At 38.5% G+C, this 20,357-nt stretch overlaps 2 protein-coding genes across 2 annotated transcripts; one reads left to right on the top strand and one right to left on the bottom strand.

Annotated features, from left to right (window-relative positions):
- The first annotated feature begins 11,228 nt into the window (after positions 1–11,228).
- LOC124542641 lies at positions 11,229–14,089 on the top strand. Its single transcript, XM_047120569.1, has 3 exons — positions 11,229–11,816; positions 12,203–12,766; positions 12,842–14,089. Exons 1-3 carry the CDS (start codon positions 11,229–11,231, stop codon positions 14,087–14,089), a joined length of 2,400 nt encoding a protein of 799 aa, XP_046976525.1.
- A 2,057-nt stretch (positions 14,090–16,146) lies between these two features.
- Positions 16,147–20,112, bottom strand: LOC124542745. Its single transcript, XM_047120649.1, has 2 exons — positions 19,162–20,112; positions 16,147–16,345 (listed from the first exon to the last, which is right to left on the bottom strand). The coding sequence occupies exons 1-2, from the start codon at positions 19,940–19,942 to the stop codon at positions 16,332–16,334; spliced, it is 795 nt and encodes a 264-aa protein (XP_046976605.1). The 5' UTR covers positions 19,943–20,112; the 3' UTR covers positions 16,147–16,331.
- Positions 20,113–20,357: the final 245 nt, after the last annotated feature.

The following is a 20,357-nucleotide window of genomic DNA, read 5'->3' as shown; positions in this document are numbered from 1 at the left end:
TTGCCTTGGTCCTATAACTGTAGTAGATAAAGTATCCTGGAATTAGGATTCTCTTAGCCTCTTCTTCAGTTTTAATCCATGTCTCTGATAATATAATTATATGTACAGTATATTTCATTGATTTAAGAATACATTTTAATTCATCCATTTTTCCTGGCTTTATTATACTACGTACATTAGCATACAAAAATCTTAAGGACTTTTTACTCATTTCAATAGATTCATAATTTGTAACAGTTTCATAAGTAGTAGTAGGAATAGCTTCGATGTCGTCTTCGTGTGTAATTTTCTTGATAGGATTTAGTTTTTTGGGAGTATTTTTTGAATTTTAGGTGTACCATTCACATATTTAATTGTAATATTAATACACAAGTTTCACTTATTAGGAAATACAAACCGCTATCTCATAAGGAACTGTATACCTACCATCGCGGACTTTTTGGTAGACTTTTTGAGGTGTACAATTTTGCGCAAAAAAAAATTTAAATTTACATTACATTTTAAAATGATCAGTATTACTTAACTATGTTGTCTATGTATTATATACAAAAACCTTCCTCTCGAATCACTCTATCTATCAAAAAAAGACCGCATCAAAATCTGTTGCTTAGTTTTAAAGATTTAAGCGTACAAAGGGACATAAGAGACAGAGACAGCGATTTTGTTTTATTCTATGTACAGATGTAATTCTCTGTAGCACGTGTCTGCCAGTTCGGGTAGGCATAGTTAGATTCGTGCGCACCCCCCCCCCCCCACTCGACAGCACCGTTCCCTGCCGCCACACTACGGCGAATGTGCGCGACGACGGCCACGGACCGACGGCAGCGGCGGCGATGCAGAGTATTCGTTAAAATGAACTTTAGCTTCAAAAGCCAATTTTTTTTACTTGATACACCCAACTTCAACTTCAACTTCTAAATATCATGTTCTTAGGTTCAGTGGTTAAGATTTTTTATACAAAAAGTTTGGCTTCGTAGTTCCCGTTCCGAAACCGTTCCGTTCCGTTCGAATTTCGGTAATTCCGTTTGTAGAAAAACTCTGCATATCCTAAGAGACCTACGTACCAAGTTACATGGTTTTATCTTCAAAAATGACGAACACCCAAAAAAACTTTCAACTCCTATTTCACCCCCACACTGGCAAAAATTTCAAACGATTCTTTGTTTAATATTTAGTGCCTAAATACAAAATGTAATGCTTTTATCTTCAAAAATGACGAACTTCATACAAACTTTCAACCCTTTTACATACCCTCACAGGTCGAAATTTCAAAAACGCTAGAAGAAATGTTTAGTTATTTTTTATGAAGTGCTTAAATATAAAGTTTCATGGTTTTATCTTTTAAAATTAAGAAATCCCACACAACTTTTCACCCCTCTTTTTAAACCCTTACAACCCCCTTTTCGCAATAAAAAGTAGCCTATGTCCTTTCTCAGGGGCTAGACCATCTCTATACCAAATTTCATTCAAATCCGTTCAATAGTTTTCGCGTGAAAGAGTAACAGATAGACAGACAGAGTTACTTTCGCATTTATAATATTATAGTAAGGATAGTAAGGATAGGGATGAATGTAACTCTGTAAATGTTAATTGTGTATATTTTTTATTCTTATTTTTAATATTGTAAATAAATCTGTGTACATAGGACAATATTCTTATTAACTTATTGAAATTTGATATTTTATTTATTAATGAGTTTATTACTGATTGATTGGCTATATCTGTTTTATTAATTTCGTCCTGTATTTCGCTAACTCTATTTCTAACAAAACGCTCAAGTCGGCAAGGAGAAGAAGATAACCAACCTAATACAATGGTCGAGTCACACCAATAATAGCAGCGGTTATTTAATTTAGTATCTTGTTACAGAGTCTTACGCCTAAGACGGCTCCACAGAGCTCTAGCCGCGGTATGGTAATGGACTTTATTGGAGCTACTTTCTTTTTTGACGCGAGAAGGCGAACCTGGGTGAACCCGTCACTGCGAACCACTCTGACGTATACACAGCTGCCATAAGCAAGCTCCGACGCATCTGTAAAAGTATGGAGTTCGATTATATTATTATTATCGCACGATATTCAACGAGATATTTAAATGAATTTAAGTAAGAAAAAGAGGTAATTAAATCAAAGAATTAATTTTTAATGTCTAGAGGTACATGTTCGTCCCAGGTTAGTTTAAGAGTCCATAGCTTTTGAACTAGTAACTTTGCTTACAAAACGCATGGACCAACAATATCCATGGGGTCGAAAACCTGACTAACTATGGAAAGTTTTATTACGGTTTGTTATAAATCAAAAAATCAAAATCAAAATCAAAATAAACTTTATTCAAGTAGGCTTTTATAAGCACTTTTGAATCGTCATTTTACAATTAAGTGAAGCTACCACCGGTTCGGAAAGTAGATTCTACCGAGAAGAACCGGCAAGAAACTCAGTAGTTACTCTTTTTTAACATTTAAAAAATACAACGTCATGTTAATTAAATACAATTATTTCAATTAATGTATCCTGCTTGGAAGTCAACAGGTATCGTTATTTGGTATCGTGATATTAATCGAAAAATGTAAATAATCAGACGAAGAGTCCCAGCATAAGCCTAGCGTTTTAGATGGAGTAATATTTGTAATCGAATTTATATGTTTGTAATCGAATTTAATACTTGAATTTACGTAACGAAGCTCATACACAGGCTAAGCTCTCGAATAATGAGGTTCATAGGGAATATTATAAAATGTTAAAAAAAATAGTCGAGGAAATGATACAAAATGAAAAGAAAGCTTACATAAAAATATTTATTAATAATTACGCGAAAAATTATTAACAAAAAAAAAAGTATTAACAAAAGGCGGGTTTAATGCTACTGCATTATCTACCAGCCAACCTTAGGATGTATGTACTAGAAAGAATAATATAGGTGTACAAAAAACATAAGATAGTCTTAAAAAATTAAACGATAATATAATACAGTATAATATAATATAATATAATATAATATAATATAATATAATATAATATAATATAATATAATATAATATAATATAATATAATATAATATAATATAATATAATATAATATAATATAATATAATATAATATAATATAATATAATATAATATAATATAATTATATGAGTACATATAATGAAGATTCCAAAAATCAACCATTATTGCTTTGATTTAGGTAGTATTTTTTCAGAGCAATTTTAAAAGTCTTTCTGTGTGGTTTTAAAGCTGTTCCATAAACGAATAGCAGTCACAGTAAACGACTTCGACATAAAGCCTGAATGGTGCGGTGGAAATGACAACAACAGGTTTTCCGTGGAGCGAAGTGATCTGTCATGTGCGTCAGCCCTTAGCACGAATTTGGATACCAAATACTGGGGATAATTTGGGTCATTCAGAATTGAGTATAGCGTGCAAAGCATTCTGCATGACCTACGATCACGTATTGAGAGCCAATTTAATTGCGAGTGGTAGGAAGAAACGTGATCACACTTCCACAAATGAAATACAAATCGAATGGCAGTATTAAGGAGTCGCTCGAGTTTATTTACTAGATCTTCATTTGCATCCAGATAACATATGTAACCATAGTCAATTATTGGTAGTAAAAGTGTATTGACAAGTTGTATTTTTGTTTTAGTTGGTAACATATGTTTTAAACGCATCATATTATGCATTGTACAGTAAAACTTTCGCGACACCTCCCCCACCTGGTCTGACCAGCTTAAGTGTTTATCCAAAGTCACTCCAAGATCTTTAACGGAATCGGAAAACAGAATTAAAAAATTAATGTAAAATAGCTTATAATTCGAAGTGTCAATTTTTGCGTGCTGTTTACGACTACCAATGATTATAGCCTGACACTTTGCCGGATTCACCGAGATACCATAGCGAGCAGACCACAGAGATATCTGTGATAGGTCCGTATTAAGCGCAGCAATAACATCAGACAAACAATCAGAAGTAGCGTGTCTATAAAGCTGCAAGTCATCTGCATAAAGATGGTAGCTTGACGAGATACAGGAAGTAACGGAGTTTATAAACAAAGAGAAAAGCAGAGGAGAAAGTATACCGCCTTGAGGAACGCCTGCATTCAAGCAGCACCAGTCAGAATAATCCTGACCTATGCGGACCCTGCTGGCGCCCTCGAAGATAAGATGAGAACCATTGCATAGCGGAGTCTGAAACATTTACCTGAGCCAGAAAAGCAAGAAGCAAGTCATGGTCCACAGCATTAAAAGCATTACTAAAATCAATGAGGACAAGAACTGTGACGCGCTTATTTTCCATTGCTTCTCTTATATCCTCAGTTACTTTTAGCAACGCCGTAGTACTGTGCCCTGCTCTAAAGCCCGATTGTAACGGATTCAATAAGTTGTAAGATGAGAGGAACTGTGATAATTGCTGGTAAACAATGGACTCCAGTACTTTGGACAGGAAAGGTAAGATTGAAATTGGACGATAATGCTTAGGCAGAGAGGGGTTTGATATTTTAGGAGGTGGGAGAACAAATGCCTTACGCCACAAGTCCGGAAAGGTGTTTGTTGATAGAGAAAAATTAATAACATGGGAAATTATATAAAGGAGAGAGTCTAATAGATGGGATATCATGATACAACTTATGTCATCGCAACCTATGGCCTTAGTGGAGAACGACAGTATACATTTTTTTATTTCAGCTCCGCCAACAGAAGAAAAATTAAAAGGATAAGTATGTTTTGGCAAACTATTTATTTCACTCAAAGTCGAAAATTTAGTTTGAACGTCAAGTACTTCTGATGAAGCAAAGTACATGTTTAAATTGTTCAAATTAATATTACAACTGGTATCGGTATGAGAGGGTTTGCCGATTCCAATGGTTTTAAAAAAATTATAGATACTGGATGAAGAAGGAGAATTAGCTAATTGATCAAAGATATATTGGCGTTTTAGATTCCTACACGTCTTGTTGCATCGATTCCTTGCAGCCTTATAAATTGTCCAATTCGTCTCCGTTCGGTCTTTTTTGTATTTGCGAAAAGCCCGATCTCGTTTTACCCTGGCTCTGCGAAGTTCGTCATTGAACCACGGACACCCTCTGTTATTAAGTTTAACATTCCGTATCGGAGCATGTCGATCAAATAAATTTAAAATTTCACTACGCAAGCACTCGACCTTTTCATCCACCGTCTCCATATTCAATAAAGCGGTCCAGTCAATAATTGAACTCAAACTCAAACTCAAATAACTTTATGCAATATAGAAGCATTACACTTTCTTATTGATGGTCAATTGAAACACTACCACCGGTTCGGAAAAGAAAATACCCTGACCTGAGAAGAACCGGCGAAAGAAACTCAGCGGGTTTTTTTTTTTTTTTTAGTTGTCTCATATATTATTTAAACAATTTAATATGAGATGAAATAGCCAGGAGGCGATCGTTTCATTCCCAAGGTGTGCTATCGATCATAAACTCATTAATTGTATAGTAACCTTTTGCACACAAGCGTTCCTTAATAATTTTAATTAATTTGGCAACAGAGGCATTTTGAACGCTTTCTGGGATCCTGTTGTAAAACCGTATACATTGCCCCACAAAGGAGTTACTGACTCTATGTAGTCGAGTAACAGGAGTAACAAGTTTGTGTTTGTTCCTTGTACCAATGCTATGAGTATCACATTTTCTCATGAAATCATTAATATTTTTTCGTACATACATAACATTAACAACAACATGAATATATATTGAGAAGCAACAGTCAATATCTTGATTTCTCTAAATTTATTCCTTAACGATTCTTTAGCTCCTAGGTTATAGATTGCGCGAATAGCCCTCTTCTGTAGCACAAATATAGTATGGATAGCGGCTGCGTTGCCCCACAGCATAATACCGTATGACATTATACTGTGAAAGTAACTGAAATATACTAAGCGAGCCGTATCAAAATCGGTACATAATCTAATCTTTTTGACCGCGAATGCCGCAGAACTCAGTCTACTCGCCAATCCGTTAATATGGGGGCCCCATTGCAATTTGGCATCAACAGTAAGGCCAAGAAACTCAGCAGAATCAATTGGATCCATAGATTCCCCGTTAATGAGTACATCGGCTTTTACATTATGTACATTTGGTGTACTAAATTTCACAATTTTTGTTTTATTATTATTAAGCCTAAGATTGTTTACGCTAAACCAATGTACTATATCAGCTATAGCATTGTTTACGTCGTCGTACTGTACCTGTTTTCTATTAATTTTAAAAACTAAGGAGGTATCATCAGCAAACAATACTATATCATGTTTGTTCCCAACAAGAAAGGGCAAGTCATTTATATATGTGAGAAACAGAAAAGGTCCAAGAATTGATCCCTGAGGGACCCCCATACCAACTGAGACCCCAGGAGACCTATTTCCTTTAACGTCAACCCTCTGAATTCTATTGTTAAGATAAGAAGTCAGAAGGTCAAGCGCACATTCTCTAATTTCATAGTGATAAAGTTTCCTGACCAGAGTCTCATGTTGAACACAATCAAAGGCTTTGGATAAGTCACAGAAAACCCCTAAGGCATCCCGTGACTCCTCCCAGGCTTCATAGATATTCTTAATAAGCTCGATACCAGCGTCTGTTGTCGAGCGACCCCTCGTGAATCCAAATTGTTTACTATGAAGCAGATTATGTTTGTTAAAATGTTCTAATAATTGATTCAGAATTATTTTCTCAAATATTTTGCTCAGGGTAGGTAGAATCGAAATTGGCCTATAGTTATTGGGGTCTGAAGAACTACCAGATTTAAATATTGGAATAACTTTACTATGTTTCATCAGGTCAGGAAATATACCACGTTGGACACAACTATTAAATATTAAAGCAAGGAAAGGTGCAATTACATCAATAATCGAATTTATCACCTTTAGGGAAATACCCCATAAATCAGCCGTTTTCTTGATGTCTAGTGACTTAAAGGCGCGTATTGTGTCGTTGGGGTTTACAAGGGTAAAATTAAAGTTAGATTTACAAGCTCTTACATTTTCTTTCATCAATGACTCGGCAACATCTGGAGAAGATACAAGTGACTTAGTTGTCAAAACTGGTATGTCAGCAAAAAATTTTTCAAAAACTGTAGCAACTTCCTTTTGACTATTTACTACTTTATTATTATAATTCAGGCTCAATTCGGAGTTGCAACTGCCAACTCTACCAGTTTCACAATTAATAATTTTCCAAGTCATTTTTATCTTGTTATGTGCATTCTTAATTTTATTTTTTATAGTTAAAAATTTTGCCAAAAAGCACACTTTTTTAAATAATTTAGAATAGTTACTTACATAATTGGCAAAAGTGGCACTATGATTGTACGTTCTTTCATTGTAAAGCTCATACATTCGTTGCCTACTTTTATGAATTCCAATAGTCGCCCAATCACTGAATTTTAAAAAGTTTTTTGTATTAACTGTTTTAGAAGTGAATATAGATTTAAAACTGTTTTTAATTAATTTAAATAGATTGTTATATAATACATTGGGATTATCACTGAAATGTATGTGAGGGAGATTAGCCATAATATTACTTCTAAACTTCTCAATACGACTTGCGGTCAAAGGAACAAACATTATCTTTTCAGAAGTACTTATTTTTTTAACATGAAAATTAAATAAGGCTTGTTGTCCACAATGATCTGAACTTAGGTTATTAATAATAATTTTGTTTTGTGGAATATAGGTAGCAAATATGTTATCAATGCAAGTTGCTGTGGAATCTGTTATTCTAGTTGGTTCTAAGAACAGATTTACCAGATTATATGAACTTAACAAAGATCTGAATCTAATACTTGTGGTTGAATTATGCAATAAATTTATATTAAAATCTCCACAAACAATAATTTTTTTATTAGATCCAGATAACTTAGATAGAACATTGTCCAATATATTTTCAAACAATTCATATAATCCACTAGGGGGCCTGTATACGCATACAACAATGACACGCTCAAGCTCTGCACAGGCTATTTCTATAGTTTGCTCAATAGAAAGGCTCACAATATCTTTACGTTCTTTAAATTTTATATTTTTACACAGGAGTATTAAAGATCCACCACGTATAGCTTTATTTCTACTGAACAGACTAGCAATCTGGTGCCCACTAAAGTTAAACATAACCTGATAATTTAGAAGCCAATGTTCAGTTAAACACAAAATATCAATCCCATTACAGGTCAAAAATAATTCAATTTCTAAGTCTTTCCCTAACATTCTTTGAATACTTTGGTGCACCAGATTTACAATTTTTTTGTTATTTACTTTCTTATTATTTTTATTGGCTTCTATAGTAACTATTTTTTTACAATTATAGTTAGAATTATTATCGTTGCCAGAGACTACCTCTATTGTCTTAGAACTTAATTTAAATTACTTGGAACATGTTCCAAAATATATGGTCTTAAATTGTTATTATTATACTGCTCAATAGAAGCAGTTGTCTGGTCAACCAAACCATTGGTTGATTTTTTAATAATAAAATATGATAGCAAACTAGCTATCTGTCTCTTATAAAAATTAGATAGGTGACACCTATCACATGTCAATATACAAGAATTATAATTAATTATGTTATTAATGTCAATTAGTTTTATTTTATTACATATATCATTTTTTGTTACATAATAAGTATTTGACATGATATGTAACATATTATTTAATTTAAATCTAATAGAATTTTCCTGTGGCACATCTTTAATATAAGGAAATGTGAACATTAATATTCTATCCACATTTAAATTTGATAATTTAGAATAATAATTTTCAAGAATTTTTTTGTTTACATTTCCCCTTCTCCCAACTAATATAATTAGTGTAGTATTGGGACAATGAGTACTATTCAAAATACTATTCATAATATGGGAATAACTTGCACCCGGCATACAATAATTTAATACTGATTGTCCCTTACACATGTCATTGAGCCAAACACCCATGTTTCTTCCCAATTCATCACTATAGATTTTAGTACATTTTTTGGTGGGAACATGATGTGTTATGTTGGGTATGGCGCTGTCATGAGCTGTTGACTGAGACAAGGACACTGCATCATTGAGCAGCCCCGAACCATCCCCAGAGACTGAACGGCCCTGACAATCACAAGTATAGTTTTTTATAAGAGAGTCAAAGCGCTCAGAATTGTATTTACTCAAGTCTAGAAGATTGTTCACGGCAGCAATATGACTAGATATTTCTTTTTGAGACATTTCATATTTTTTTGACATTATATCTAAAGAGTTATGTAAATATGTTATCTCAGCCTGAAGAGCATTCACATCAGCCTCATAACCTTGTCTCATTACTTTAACATTCTTAGAATATTCAATGATTTTTAGTCTGAGTGTGTTTCTTTCTTTATGATTTTTTTCATAATTTAAGCAATTATTTCTTGATTTTATTAATTTTTGAGTTTTCTTAATATATTTATTAATTTTAACATATTTCTTTAATTTATTTTTACCAAATACTAGACTGGAAGAGCCGGAGTCATCACCAGTCAAATCAATTGTTGTGATGTCATTGGTATTGGTGATTGGGGACACTAAAGAGGCTGAATTTCCCACCAGTTCATCAAATAGAGTATTGAGGCGTCATACCGAAGCTTATTCAAATCAATTCCAGAGTAGTTTCTGAGCTTTAAGGTCTTTCTCTTAAGCTTCGGTACTTTGATCCTGTAGGAAGCAAAAATTAAATCATGGAGAGAGAATGCTGGAGCAGAGTACTGTCCATATTTAGCAATAAGGTTCGCTTCAGATACAATGATTAAATCGAGTAAGGTATCAGAAGTATTAGTGCGATGAGTGGGTTGTAATGGCAAACAATTAATATTTAAAGAATTAAAAATAGTGCTTAATTTATGTGATTGATAATCACTTTTCAGCATACAAGTATTTAAGTCACCCATGAATATGACATGAGTGTAGTTAAAAATAATATTCTCAAATATAAGCTCTAGTTGATTAATGTAATCGATATTAGGTGGGCAGTAAATCACACCGACAGCTATTTTGATACCTAAGTTAAGTTCAATAAATAAGTATTCGGCTGATGAGCTGTAAGTGGAGGGAGATTGATCAATTACCTTAAAAGGTATGCTACTTTTCAAATAAATTTCCACTCCAACACTACGTTTACCGATGCGGTCATTCCTTATAAGTATAAAACCAGGAATAGAAAAAGAAGACGACTGTAAAGAAGGCTTTAACCACGTCTCAGATATTAAGAGAGCGTGCAAATTTTTTTAAATTAAAAGTGTCGTATATGTCCGAAAAATGACTCGGTACACTTTGTGCATTGATATGACAGATGTTAAAATTATGAGAATAAGGCGATAAATCATTCATTAGATGTTCACCTAAAGTTAGACCATCATTATCTATGGAACAGAAAGAAATATCACTCATGGCTGAATGGAACGAATCATCACTGGAGCTCATAATTATATGAATATATCTAATAAAATAATATATAAATATATGTGATAAAATAATATATAAATATTATATAAAATGAAATAAATATGTCAAAATATTCAAAAATAGATAAAATTGAACCTGTATGGTCTTAGTTGCACATCCTGCTGGCTAAAAAAAAACATTTTATACAATAAAAAAAATCAAAGTAATGCACACAAAACAACTACAAAGTTATTTTACATCATAAAAGAAATGAAAAAAAAATGAACTGAAATAAATCACTAAAAGTATGATATACACAAATTTTATAATTATTTGTACAATATTTAACAAAATAATAGATATTTATCTAATAAAAAAAATACATATCTATATCTATCATCTGTACCATGTTTATACAAGCCAACATGCAACGCTTGAAACTAGTCACAGCCGAACTACTAAAAACAGCTCAGGAAAAAGGGATTAGCGTCGCACTTGTCCAAGAACCCTATGTAGGACGGACAGGCGAGATGAAATACTACCCCGGCACTAAAATTATCCAGTGCACCCTGAACCGCCAAAAGCCCGTCAAAGCCGCAGTAGTCGTCTTCGGTGACAAGTTGGAAGTTATTCATGACCCGCAGATCGTCACAGAAAATGTAGCGGCAGTATTTCTGCAGGCGGGACAGCTGAGGCTAGGTTTAATCTCGGTCTACTTAGAGGGGACCATGACTTGCACCCTTACCTAACCGAGAAAGCGTCTGGGACGGAGTCTATAGGGTGATAAGGAAGACCTCGAGAAGACGGGACGACATGCTGCTGAGAGACTCAGCTGGTGAAACACTGTCACCAGATCAGTCAGCTAAGCTTCTCGCGGAAACATTCTATCCAAACGACTCTGTCCATGCCGAAACAGAACAGCAAAAGTCCACGAGGGCAATCACAGAAGACAAAACTCCAGCGGAGATTAAAGAACTTTCGAATGATGACCCACCTTTCACAACCGCGGAGCTGGAATTGGTTCTCTCGAGTCTCAATCCAAAGAAAGCTCCAGGTCCGGATGGGTTAACGTCCGATATATGCACCGCAGCAATAAATTGTAACAGGGAGGTATTCTTAACATTAGCAGACAAGTGCCTATCGCTATCGTACTTCCCCAAACAGTGGAAAGTTGCCCATGTTTGCATTCTCCGCAAACCAGGAAAAGAGGATTACACCCACCCTAAGTCCTACAGACCGATCGGATTATTACCAATCCTCGGTAAGATAGTAGAAAAACTTATGGTGGGCAGGCTTCAATGGCGCTTACTCCCCACTTTGCACCCGAGCCAGTACGGATTTATGCCACAGCGAGGAACGGAAGACGCTCTTTACGACCTAATTGACTATATCCAGGAGGAAGTAAGATCAAAGAAATGAGTACTTCTGGTATCACTTGATATAGAGGGCGCCTTCGAAAATGCATAGTGGCCAGCCCTTAAAAAACAGATGGTGCGCAAACATTAAAATAAATAAATAATATAATAAATATGAGACAACATCACATACGTTACTCTGATCCCAATGTAAGTAGCTGAAGCACTTGTGTTATGGAAATCAGAAGTAACGACGGTACCACAAACACCCAGACCCAAGACAACATAGAAAACTAATGGTAATCTACATCGACTCGGCCGGGAATCGAACCCGGGACCCCGGGAGTGGCGTACCCATGAAAACCGGTGTACACACCATTCGACCATGGAGGTCCACGCAACTTGTATGCCTTGGTGGCATCCTACCTACAGGACCGGAGAATAACAGTTAACTACGCCAGAGCGACTAGCGAGAAGGGAACCACGAAGAGATGTGTCAAAGGGTCCATTGGCGGACCCACCTTCTGGAACCTCATCCTCGATTCACTTTTACAAAAAATGGCAACAATGGGGGTGCACTGCCAAGCTTTCGCAGACGACGTAGTCCTTGTTTTTTCCAATCACCATACCAGCGGGTTGCAGACTACAGCTGAATCCACCTTAACGGCCGTACAGGAGTGGGGCGTCGAAAACAAACTGAGCTTCGCAGTGCACAAGACCAACGCGATGCTTATCACCAAGAAGTTAAAATTCGACACTCCAGTGATCCATATGTCCGGTACCCAGCTGAGTCTAGTAACCGAGATCAAGCTGCTGGGTCTCATAATAGGCTCCAAACTCACCTTTAACGCACATGTGGTCGCTACCTGTAAAAAGGCGGCAGAAATTTATAAACAACTAGCACGTGCAGCAAAGGTGTCATGGGGTCTCAATGGAGAAATAGTGAGAACCATCTACATGGCAGTTATAGAGCCTATTGTCCTGTATGCGGCTAGCGTATGGTCTCCTGCAGCAGAGAAGTTGACGTTAAAGAATAAGCTCAACTCGCTCCAAAGAGGCTTCGCCTAAAAGATATGCAAGGCGTACAGAACAGTATCTCTCACATCGGCACTAGCCCTAGCAGGACTACTCCCCCTTGACCTCCGCGTCCGAGAGGCTGCCACCCTATTCAAGATAAAAAAAGGCTACTGCGTGGACCTCATACCACCTGGACGCGAACTGGAGCGCAGGGTGGGTCCTTTGCAAAACCCCCACCCATCGTTACTCGAAACAACTGAGTATGTGCGCTTGGAGAGCCTGGACTCACAAGCCCTTGAAAAACATCATATAGTTGGCCCCCTTATCTTCACCGATGGCAGCAAGATAGACGGAAAAGTCGGTGCTGCTCTAACATGGTGGGATCAAGGAACAGAATCCAGATACTCCACGTTCCGTCTGGAACCGCACAACACAGTCTTCCAATCGGAAATGTATGCACTCCTCAGAGCTATCAAAATGGTCAAGAAATCGAAGTACCGCTCTACCAACATCTTGAGCGACTCAAGATCCTCGCTTGACCTACTAAGGTGTCCATCGGTAACACATCCCTTGGCCCTTGAAATAAAGGAGTGCATACGAGAAATCCAAGAGGAGGGAAGAACTGTTCGGTTTTTCTGGTTAAGGGCCCACGTAGGAACGCCGGGCAATGAAAGAGCGGGTGAGTTAGCCAAAAAAGCGGCTCTCACAAAAAAGACGGCACCTGACTACGATAAAGTCCCAATATCGTATGTCAGAAGGCAGATACGAGGGGAGACTGTCAAGAGGTGGCAGTTGCGATACGAATCCTCACAAACCGGAGCAGTCACTAAATTATTCTTACCAGACATAAAGAAAGCCAACAAATTGGTAAGAAAATCGGTACTAACACCAGTCGACACTCAAATTCTGACCGGTCATGGGGGATTCGCGGCGTACCTCCATCGATTTAAAATCAAAGATAGCCCTTCTTGCGTCTGCGACCCCGAATGCGAGGAAACCATCCTCCACATAATTTTAGAATGCCCAAGATTCGGTATAGAAAGACTGGAACTAGAAATTAAGATCCAAACCAGACTAGACCAGTCCTCTCTCCAAACCATCATGGAGAAGGAGACCACAAGAACACCGTTCCTCGCATTCGCCAGAAAAGCCGCCCAAGTAGCCGCAAAAAGAAATAGTTCGTCCGCTACATCATCTTTAACCCCCCCCCCCCACAACCACAAACTCAAAACACAACGCTCTCACCAGCACAGACGTCACAAAACACACAGCACAACACTATCACTACAAACTCATTGTTGACTTCCCAGCCAATCCAGACCCGAGCCACCATTAACACCCTTAGACAGAAGCTACAGGCTCTCCCAAATACTCTTCGGGGATTTTTCCCAAATACTACTCGAAAATTAAAGGAGTGGCTCTCTTTATGAGTTTAGATACAGAGATGGTGGGCATTGGATTCTGTCGCCCGGAAGGCTCAGATCGCTTGATAGTATCTCCTGGAGTAGCCTTACTCATTAAAGGGAGCACTTCAAAAGTGAGCATTAAACGCACCACCATCGACGCGCTAACAATCTAAATGGCGGGTGCCTTGACCTGTCGACTGATGCGACTACGAAACAAAGTGGTCGCACTCTTCGAACGGGAAGAGGAAGCCTCCTTTGTAATGGCGTGCGAAATGCTCTCGAGGTTGGGTGAGTTGGACCATGGAGGGAACCCATGTACGATAAGCGTGGACGCCATGAGAATCGGCTTTCAAAAAGGTGACATTGCAGTCCGCTATGGCTGCCTGTTAGCCTCGAAAAAACACGAGGTCATCGTATATGAGGATAGGGGAGAAAACCTGAGTTTCCTGAAACCAGAGGTCACAACATCTTTCCCTACCACAAAGCCGGCCACCATCGAGTCCCAATTAAGCGGATCTGAGCGCTTGCAGTTAAAAATAGCGGCGCAGAGAACAGCCCAGGCCCCGAAGAGCCCTCGGGACAGACGGCCGAGTCCTGTACCCACAGTGGCGGCGGTGACATGTTTAATCCGCGATCTGGTATCTCCAAAGAACAAGACGTCGCCCTCACCTCGATCAGACCCTGGCCCGTCGGGATCACCGAGTCGACAGGCGAAGGCAATGAGGGAATTCCTAATGGTCAAACATCCGGAAAAGCCCAAAACTACTCGCGCCCATCTAACAAGGGCCGATAAGGGTCAAGTAATACCACCAAAGCTGAAACCAGCGTCTAACCCTCGAGACCATGCAGTGAATGCTTTCCTAGAGTTCCGGGCTATTGTGACGGCCACCCGCTAGGTCCACTTAACCACCTGTAAAAAGATCATGCAGTTCTACCGACGCGGTAACGAAAAGCTGCTGGAGGTGGAGCTCGAAGAAGCCGGGGCGGCCATATACAACAACGACACATCCCAAGTTATCAAAGGGAAAATGTCGGGGCGGTACATGGCAGCCTACAGCGCTGTAGATGGATTCGTTGGCCTGGTTGATGCGGAGGGGCGAAAAGACGCACTCCTTGGTTCTTGATACAAACAGGAGACCCAGTGGTAGTAGTAGCCAGATGCACGAGAGTAATGCTAGACGACAGGATACTCGTGATGGCAAAGTCCGTCTCAGAAGGTCCGGGCGTCGACGCACCTCAAGTGGGTTGGGAGCTGCCACAGATATCGTGGATAAACGGGGTACCAGGATGCGGAAAGACGACTCACATTGTCAGGAATTTTGATGAGGATAACGAAGTGGTAATCACCTCAACAATCGAAGCCGCCAAAGATCTGAACAACTTACACACCGATTTGGCGAAAAAGCTAAATCAAGGGTACGAACTATGGCATCCGTGCTAGTAAACGGGTTCAACGAGAGCACAAAGTGCAACCGACTGACGGTCGACGAAGCCCTCATGAACCACTTCGGAGCCATAGTAATGGCGGCACAGCTGTCTGGAGCTAGTGAGATGGTCCTTATCGGAGACATCAACCAGTTGCCTTATATCGACAGAGAAAATCTGTTCGAAATGAGGTACTGCCGGCCAAGCCTGATGGTAGATATAGGACACAAGTGAAACGCGCTGTAGCTCATTACGCACTGACTTTATTGGCGCTCATCTGTGGTGACGCAGCACGCACCTATATATACTTATTTATCTACTATTTCCTCCCCCCTTATTTGACAATTATTTTTATCTAAAAATATTTTTTATAGTTTACTCTAGGAATATTTCTCAAAACCATCTTAGTTTGCGTCCTCGTCGAGGGAACTGATGCAAGTTTCACATCACTTCGGTGTTGATTTTCCTCCTCACTTCGATTACTGTTCCCCGGTTGAACCAGTTGGTTTTTAGACACATTCCTTGACAAAACAATTTGATTTTTGTGTTTTTTAACATTAATACCTTCACAAGTCTTTATTAAGTATAACACTTTACCCAACTGTTTGATAATAGTACCTTTACACCACACATATCTATTTTTATTTATAAAAGATTTAAACATCACTACATCGTCTGGTTTAAAATTAGTTCTTAATTTTCCGCCGTGATATTTAGTCTGCAAGCACTGTTTGTTTTGAACATGATTATTCAGACGAGGGGACGAAAGCGACGGATGAGGAATTAAAAGATCTAGTATTGACCTCAGTTGACGACCGAATACCAGTTTCGCGGGAGACACCCCCGTTGTACTATGCACAGAATTCCGATAGTCGAATAAATATTTTAATAACCTATTATTCATATCTTGCGCATTTTCACCTAGCAACAAAGCTGTTTTTATGCCCTTTTTCACTATTTTAACATAAGTCTCTGCTTGGCCGTTACTGGAGGGATGGTATGCCGGCGAGGTCAAGTGACATATTCCGTTTAATTTACAAAATGCATTAAACTCCTCAGATGTAAATGAAGTGCCGTTATCGCTCACGATTGTTTGAGGTACCCCGAACCTAGACATGAATTCACATAATTTACTAATAACCGATCCCGATGTTATATTGTTATTCATATTAAAACACTCAACCCACTTACTGTAAGCATCAACTATTACAAAAAACATTTTATTCTGAATTGGTCCAAGGAAATCTATATGAATTCTATTGAATGGTTGTGTCGGATACGGCCAGGGCGCCGGCGGAGCGCGGGGTGGCGATTGCCGCATACTAATGCATGTTGAACAATCTCCGATCATTTTTTCTATCGCTTCATCAATTCCCGGAAACCAAAATCTAGAACGGGCCTCCGCCTTAGTTTTTACTATACCTAAATGTGACTTGTGTAATTCTAATAATATGTGTTTACGTAAATTTTCTGGAATAACTACCTTATGCCCCCGCATTAAAATTCCATTTTCTAATGATAACTGCAACCTACATTTAAAATATGGTAATAAATTACAATCATAAACTTTCCGAGGCCAACCCTTAAAGACATAATCACTAACTTGAGTGAGTACCGGGTCATTTTTAGTCTCATGTTTTAACTGATCTAATGTCACCGGTAAACATCCTTCTAAAATAAAATTGACGTATGTAGCCGTCTCGTTCCATCCACGTACACTACCGGCGTCTTCGCGAGTTCCTCCCGGACTAATACTCGCAGCTCCGTCGGTCGACGCCGCTGCTGTCGCCGGCCGAATCCCGCGCGATAAGAAATCTGCACTATTGTTGGCGCTTTTGACATACTCAATGGTGTAGTTATATGCTGACAAAAATATTGCATACCTTTGCAACCTATTTGCAGACACCTCTGGAATACCCCTATGGGAACCGAAAATTGAAATAAGCGGCTTGTGGTCGGTTCTTAATATAAACGGCTCGGATCTAGCATATAAATATTGATGAAACCGGCGTACCCCAAAGATTATAGCCGTGGCTTCTTTTTGTATTTGAGAATACTTTTTTTCAGCTGAGTTTAGCGTTCGTGAAGCGAACGAAACTGGACGTTCTAAGCCGTCGGCTCCGACCTGCGATAACACCGCCCCTAGCCCGTAAGGTGAAGCGTCCACCGTTAATATGATTTTTGCGGTTGAATCAAAATGAGCTAATACGTTTTCTGAAGTTAAAAATGTTTTTACTTCCAAAAACGCCCTTTCGTGTTGCGGGGACCACGACCATTTAGCTCCTTTTTTTAATAAATCATACAGAGGGGCTAAGTGCGTGGATGCATTGGGTACAAAATTCCTATAATAATTAATTAAACCTAAAAACGACTGTAATTCTTTTAAATTTTTAGGGACTGCAGCTTCTAAAATTGCTTTAACTTTTTCTGACGATTTCCTTATCCCGTTTTTATCAATTATATATCCGAGATAATTTATTTCATTTTTGAAAAATTCACATTTCTCTTTTCTTAAAGTTAAGCCCGAATCTTTTAATCTATCGAAAACTAATTTTAACCTAGCCCAATGTTCCACCTTGTCTTTTCCTGTAATAAGGATATCATCCAAAAAGCAAAGTACGCCATCTATCCCCGATAAAATACTTTCCATGGCCCTCTGAAATATGGCGGGGGCCGAAGACAACCCGAACACAAGCCGTTTAAATTTAAATAACCCTTTGTGTGTGTTTATACAAGTGACATGTTTATCATCTAGCAATTCGAACTGATTATACGCTGAAGACATGTCTAATTTTGAAAATTGTTCCCCACCATGTAATCGTGTAAATAGTTCTTGTATAGTCGGTAAAGGATATTTCTCCACTAATAACTGTTTGTTTAACGTTTGTGAATAATCAGCGCATAGACGAACCGTACCGTTATGTTTTAACACCGGCACAATAGGTGACGCGTATTCCGAGAACTCGACGGGCTCGATGACCTTGATCTGCAATAAACGGCTTATTTCTTTATCTATTTTATCCCTTAACGCAAACGGAACCGGCCTGGCTTTCATAAAAACTGGTTTTGCATTTTCTTTCAAGTGCAATTTTATTTTATATTTATTAAAACAACCTAATTCGTCGGTAAAAATATCCGAGTATTTTTTTAAAAATGATTGCAATTCCGATTCCGGTACCGACGACACATGATAACAACCGTTAATTGGTGATAATTCTAAATTAAATTTTGAAATAAAATCGCGACCAAGCAATGGCGGCCCTCCATTTTGTATGACATAGAAATCTAATACGTTTGTTTTATTGTTGTATGTCACTGGTAACCTAGCTATACCTAAACTTTGAATTAAGCCTCCGTTATAACTGATAAGCTTTTTGTTGGTAGGAATTAAAGTAACACTGTTAAAATAAGAATAATAAGTTTTATCTGATATAGCGGTTACAGACGACCCACTATCAATTTGAAATTTTAATAAAATATTATTGATAGATATTGTTTCGGTCATAGGCCCCCCGTTATTACTGCGAATATTAAAAAACTCACCGTCGTCACCCTCGTTCACCTCATCTGAGTCTACGTAATTGACTTTTTTACACATTCGGTGCAGGTGACCCTTATTATTGCACTTCTTACACCGGTAATTTACAAAGCGACACTCACTAGATTTGTGATTCTTTCGACCACACACGGAACACTTATCACCGTCACTACGATTGGTGCGGCCCTTTGTCATTTTAAACAAAGGGTCAACGCTGACTCCTTCTGCTGTGCCTGCTGCCGTAGTCGCCATGCGTGCACACCGCACGCCCTCCGCCAGGTCAACCGCCTTTGCCATCGACAACTCCCCGATTTCCATTGCGAAGAGTTTTTCTTTTTCGGTACCCGGAAGCATCCCCATCACAAATTTGTCTAGCAAAGCTTCTTCTAAATTCTTGAAACTGCAATGGCTCGCTAGACCTCGTAACCGCGCCGCCCACTGCGCATGCGACTCCCCCGGTCGCTGCGACGCCGCGTAAAAGTGATGACGTTCTGCAAACCCGCAGCGCTTTGGAGTAAAATGTACATCCAAAACTCGTACAATTTCCACATAACTCACTGCGTCAAGAGTTTTTGGAAAAACGAGATTGCTGGCCAGTTGATAAGTGCTCTCGTCGAATGCGCTGAGCAATATGGCGCGCCTTTTAAGACCTCCTTTGTCCGATTCACCATCGATGTCATTTGCCACGAACCACTGCTGGAGTCGACTTTTATATGTGACCCAATCTTGATGCTGATGATTAAATGTAGTTATATTTCCAAAAAACGGCTTTGAATTGGAAAACATTTTAATCCGCCTCAATTCCTTTGTTCGTTTTTTATTTTTCGCTTTGTGGGTAGATGTTCCTCGTCGCCACTGGTAGATATAGGACACAAGTGAAACGCGCTGTAGCTCATTACGCACTGACTTTATTGGCGCTCATCTGTGGTGACGCAGCACGCACCTATATATACTTATTTATCTACTATCACAAATCAACAAACATCACCCGCGAGTTATCCTGTACGCACCGAAACCCCCTGGACGTCGCATACGCCATTATTGAGGTTTACCGTACCATCTACTCTGCAAGCTCTATAATCCACTCCCTCAAAATGAAGAGATTCACTAACGCCAACATACCATCCGACCAAACCGAAACCCTATATCTGGTCCATACGCAGGAGGAAAAGAAACTCCTGATGGACCAGGGATATGAAAA

This window comes from Vanessa cardui, chromosome W (assembly GCF_905220365.1).
Source record: "Vanessa cardui chromosome W, ilVanCard2.1, whole genome shotgun sequence".
NCBI classification, from domain to species: domain Eukaryota; kingdom Metazoa; phylum Arthropoda; class Insecta; order Lepidoptera; family Nymphalidae; genus Vanessa; species Vanessa cardui.
This window is presented reverse-complemented; position numbering and strand designations above follow the sequence as displayed.

Bases quoted from the DNA above. Each gene is read 5' to 3' on its own strand.
- LOC124542641 (XM_047120569.1), top strand. From the start codon at position 11,229: ATGCTGCTGAGAGACTCAGCTGGTGAAACACTGTCACCAGATCAGTCA. The intron at 11,817-12,202 runs GTAAGATCAAAG...TCCTACCTACAG, and splicing joins TTGACTATATCCAGGAGGAA to GACCGGAGAATAACAGTTAA. The intron at 12,767-12,841 runs GTATGGTCTCCT...TTCGCCTAAAAG, and splicing joins TTGTCCTGTATGCGGCTAGC to ATATGCAAGGCGTACAGAAC.
- LOC124542745 (XM_047120649.1), bottom strand. From the start codon at position 19,942: ATGTTTTCCAATTCAAAGCCGTTTTTTGGAAATATAACTACATTTAAT.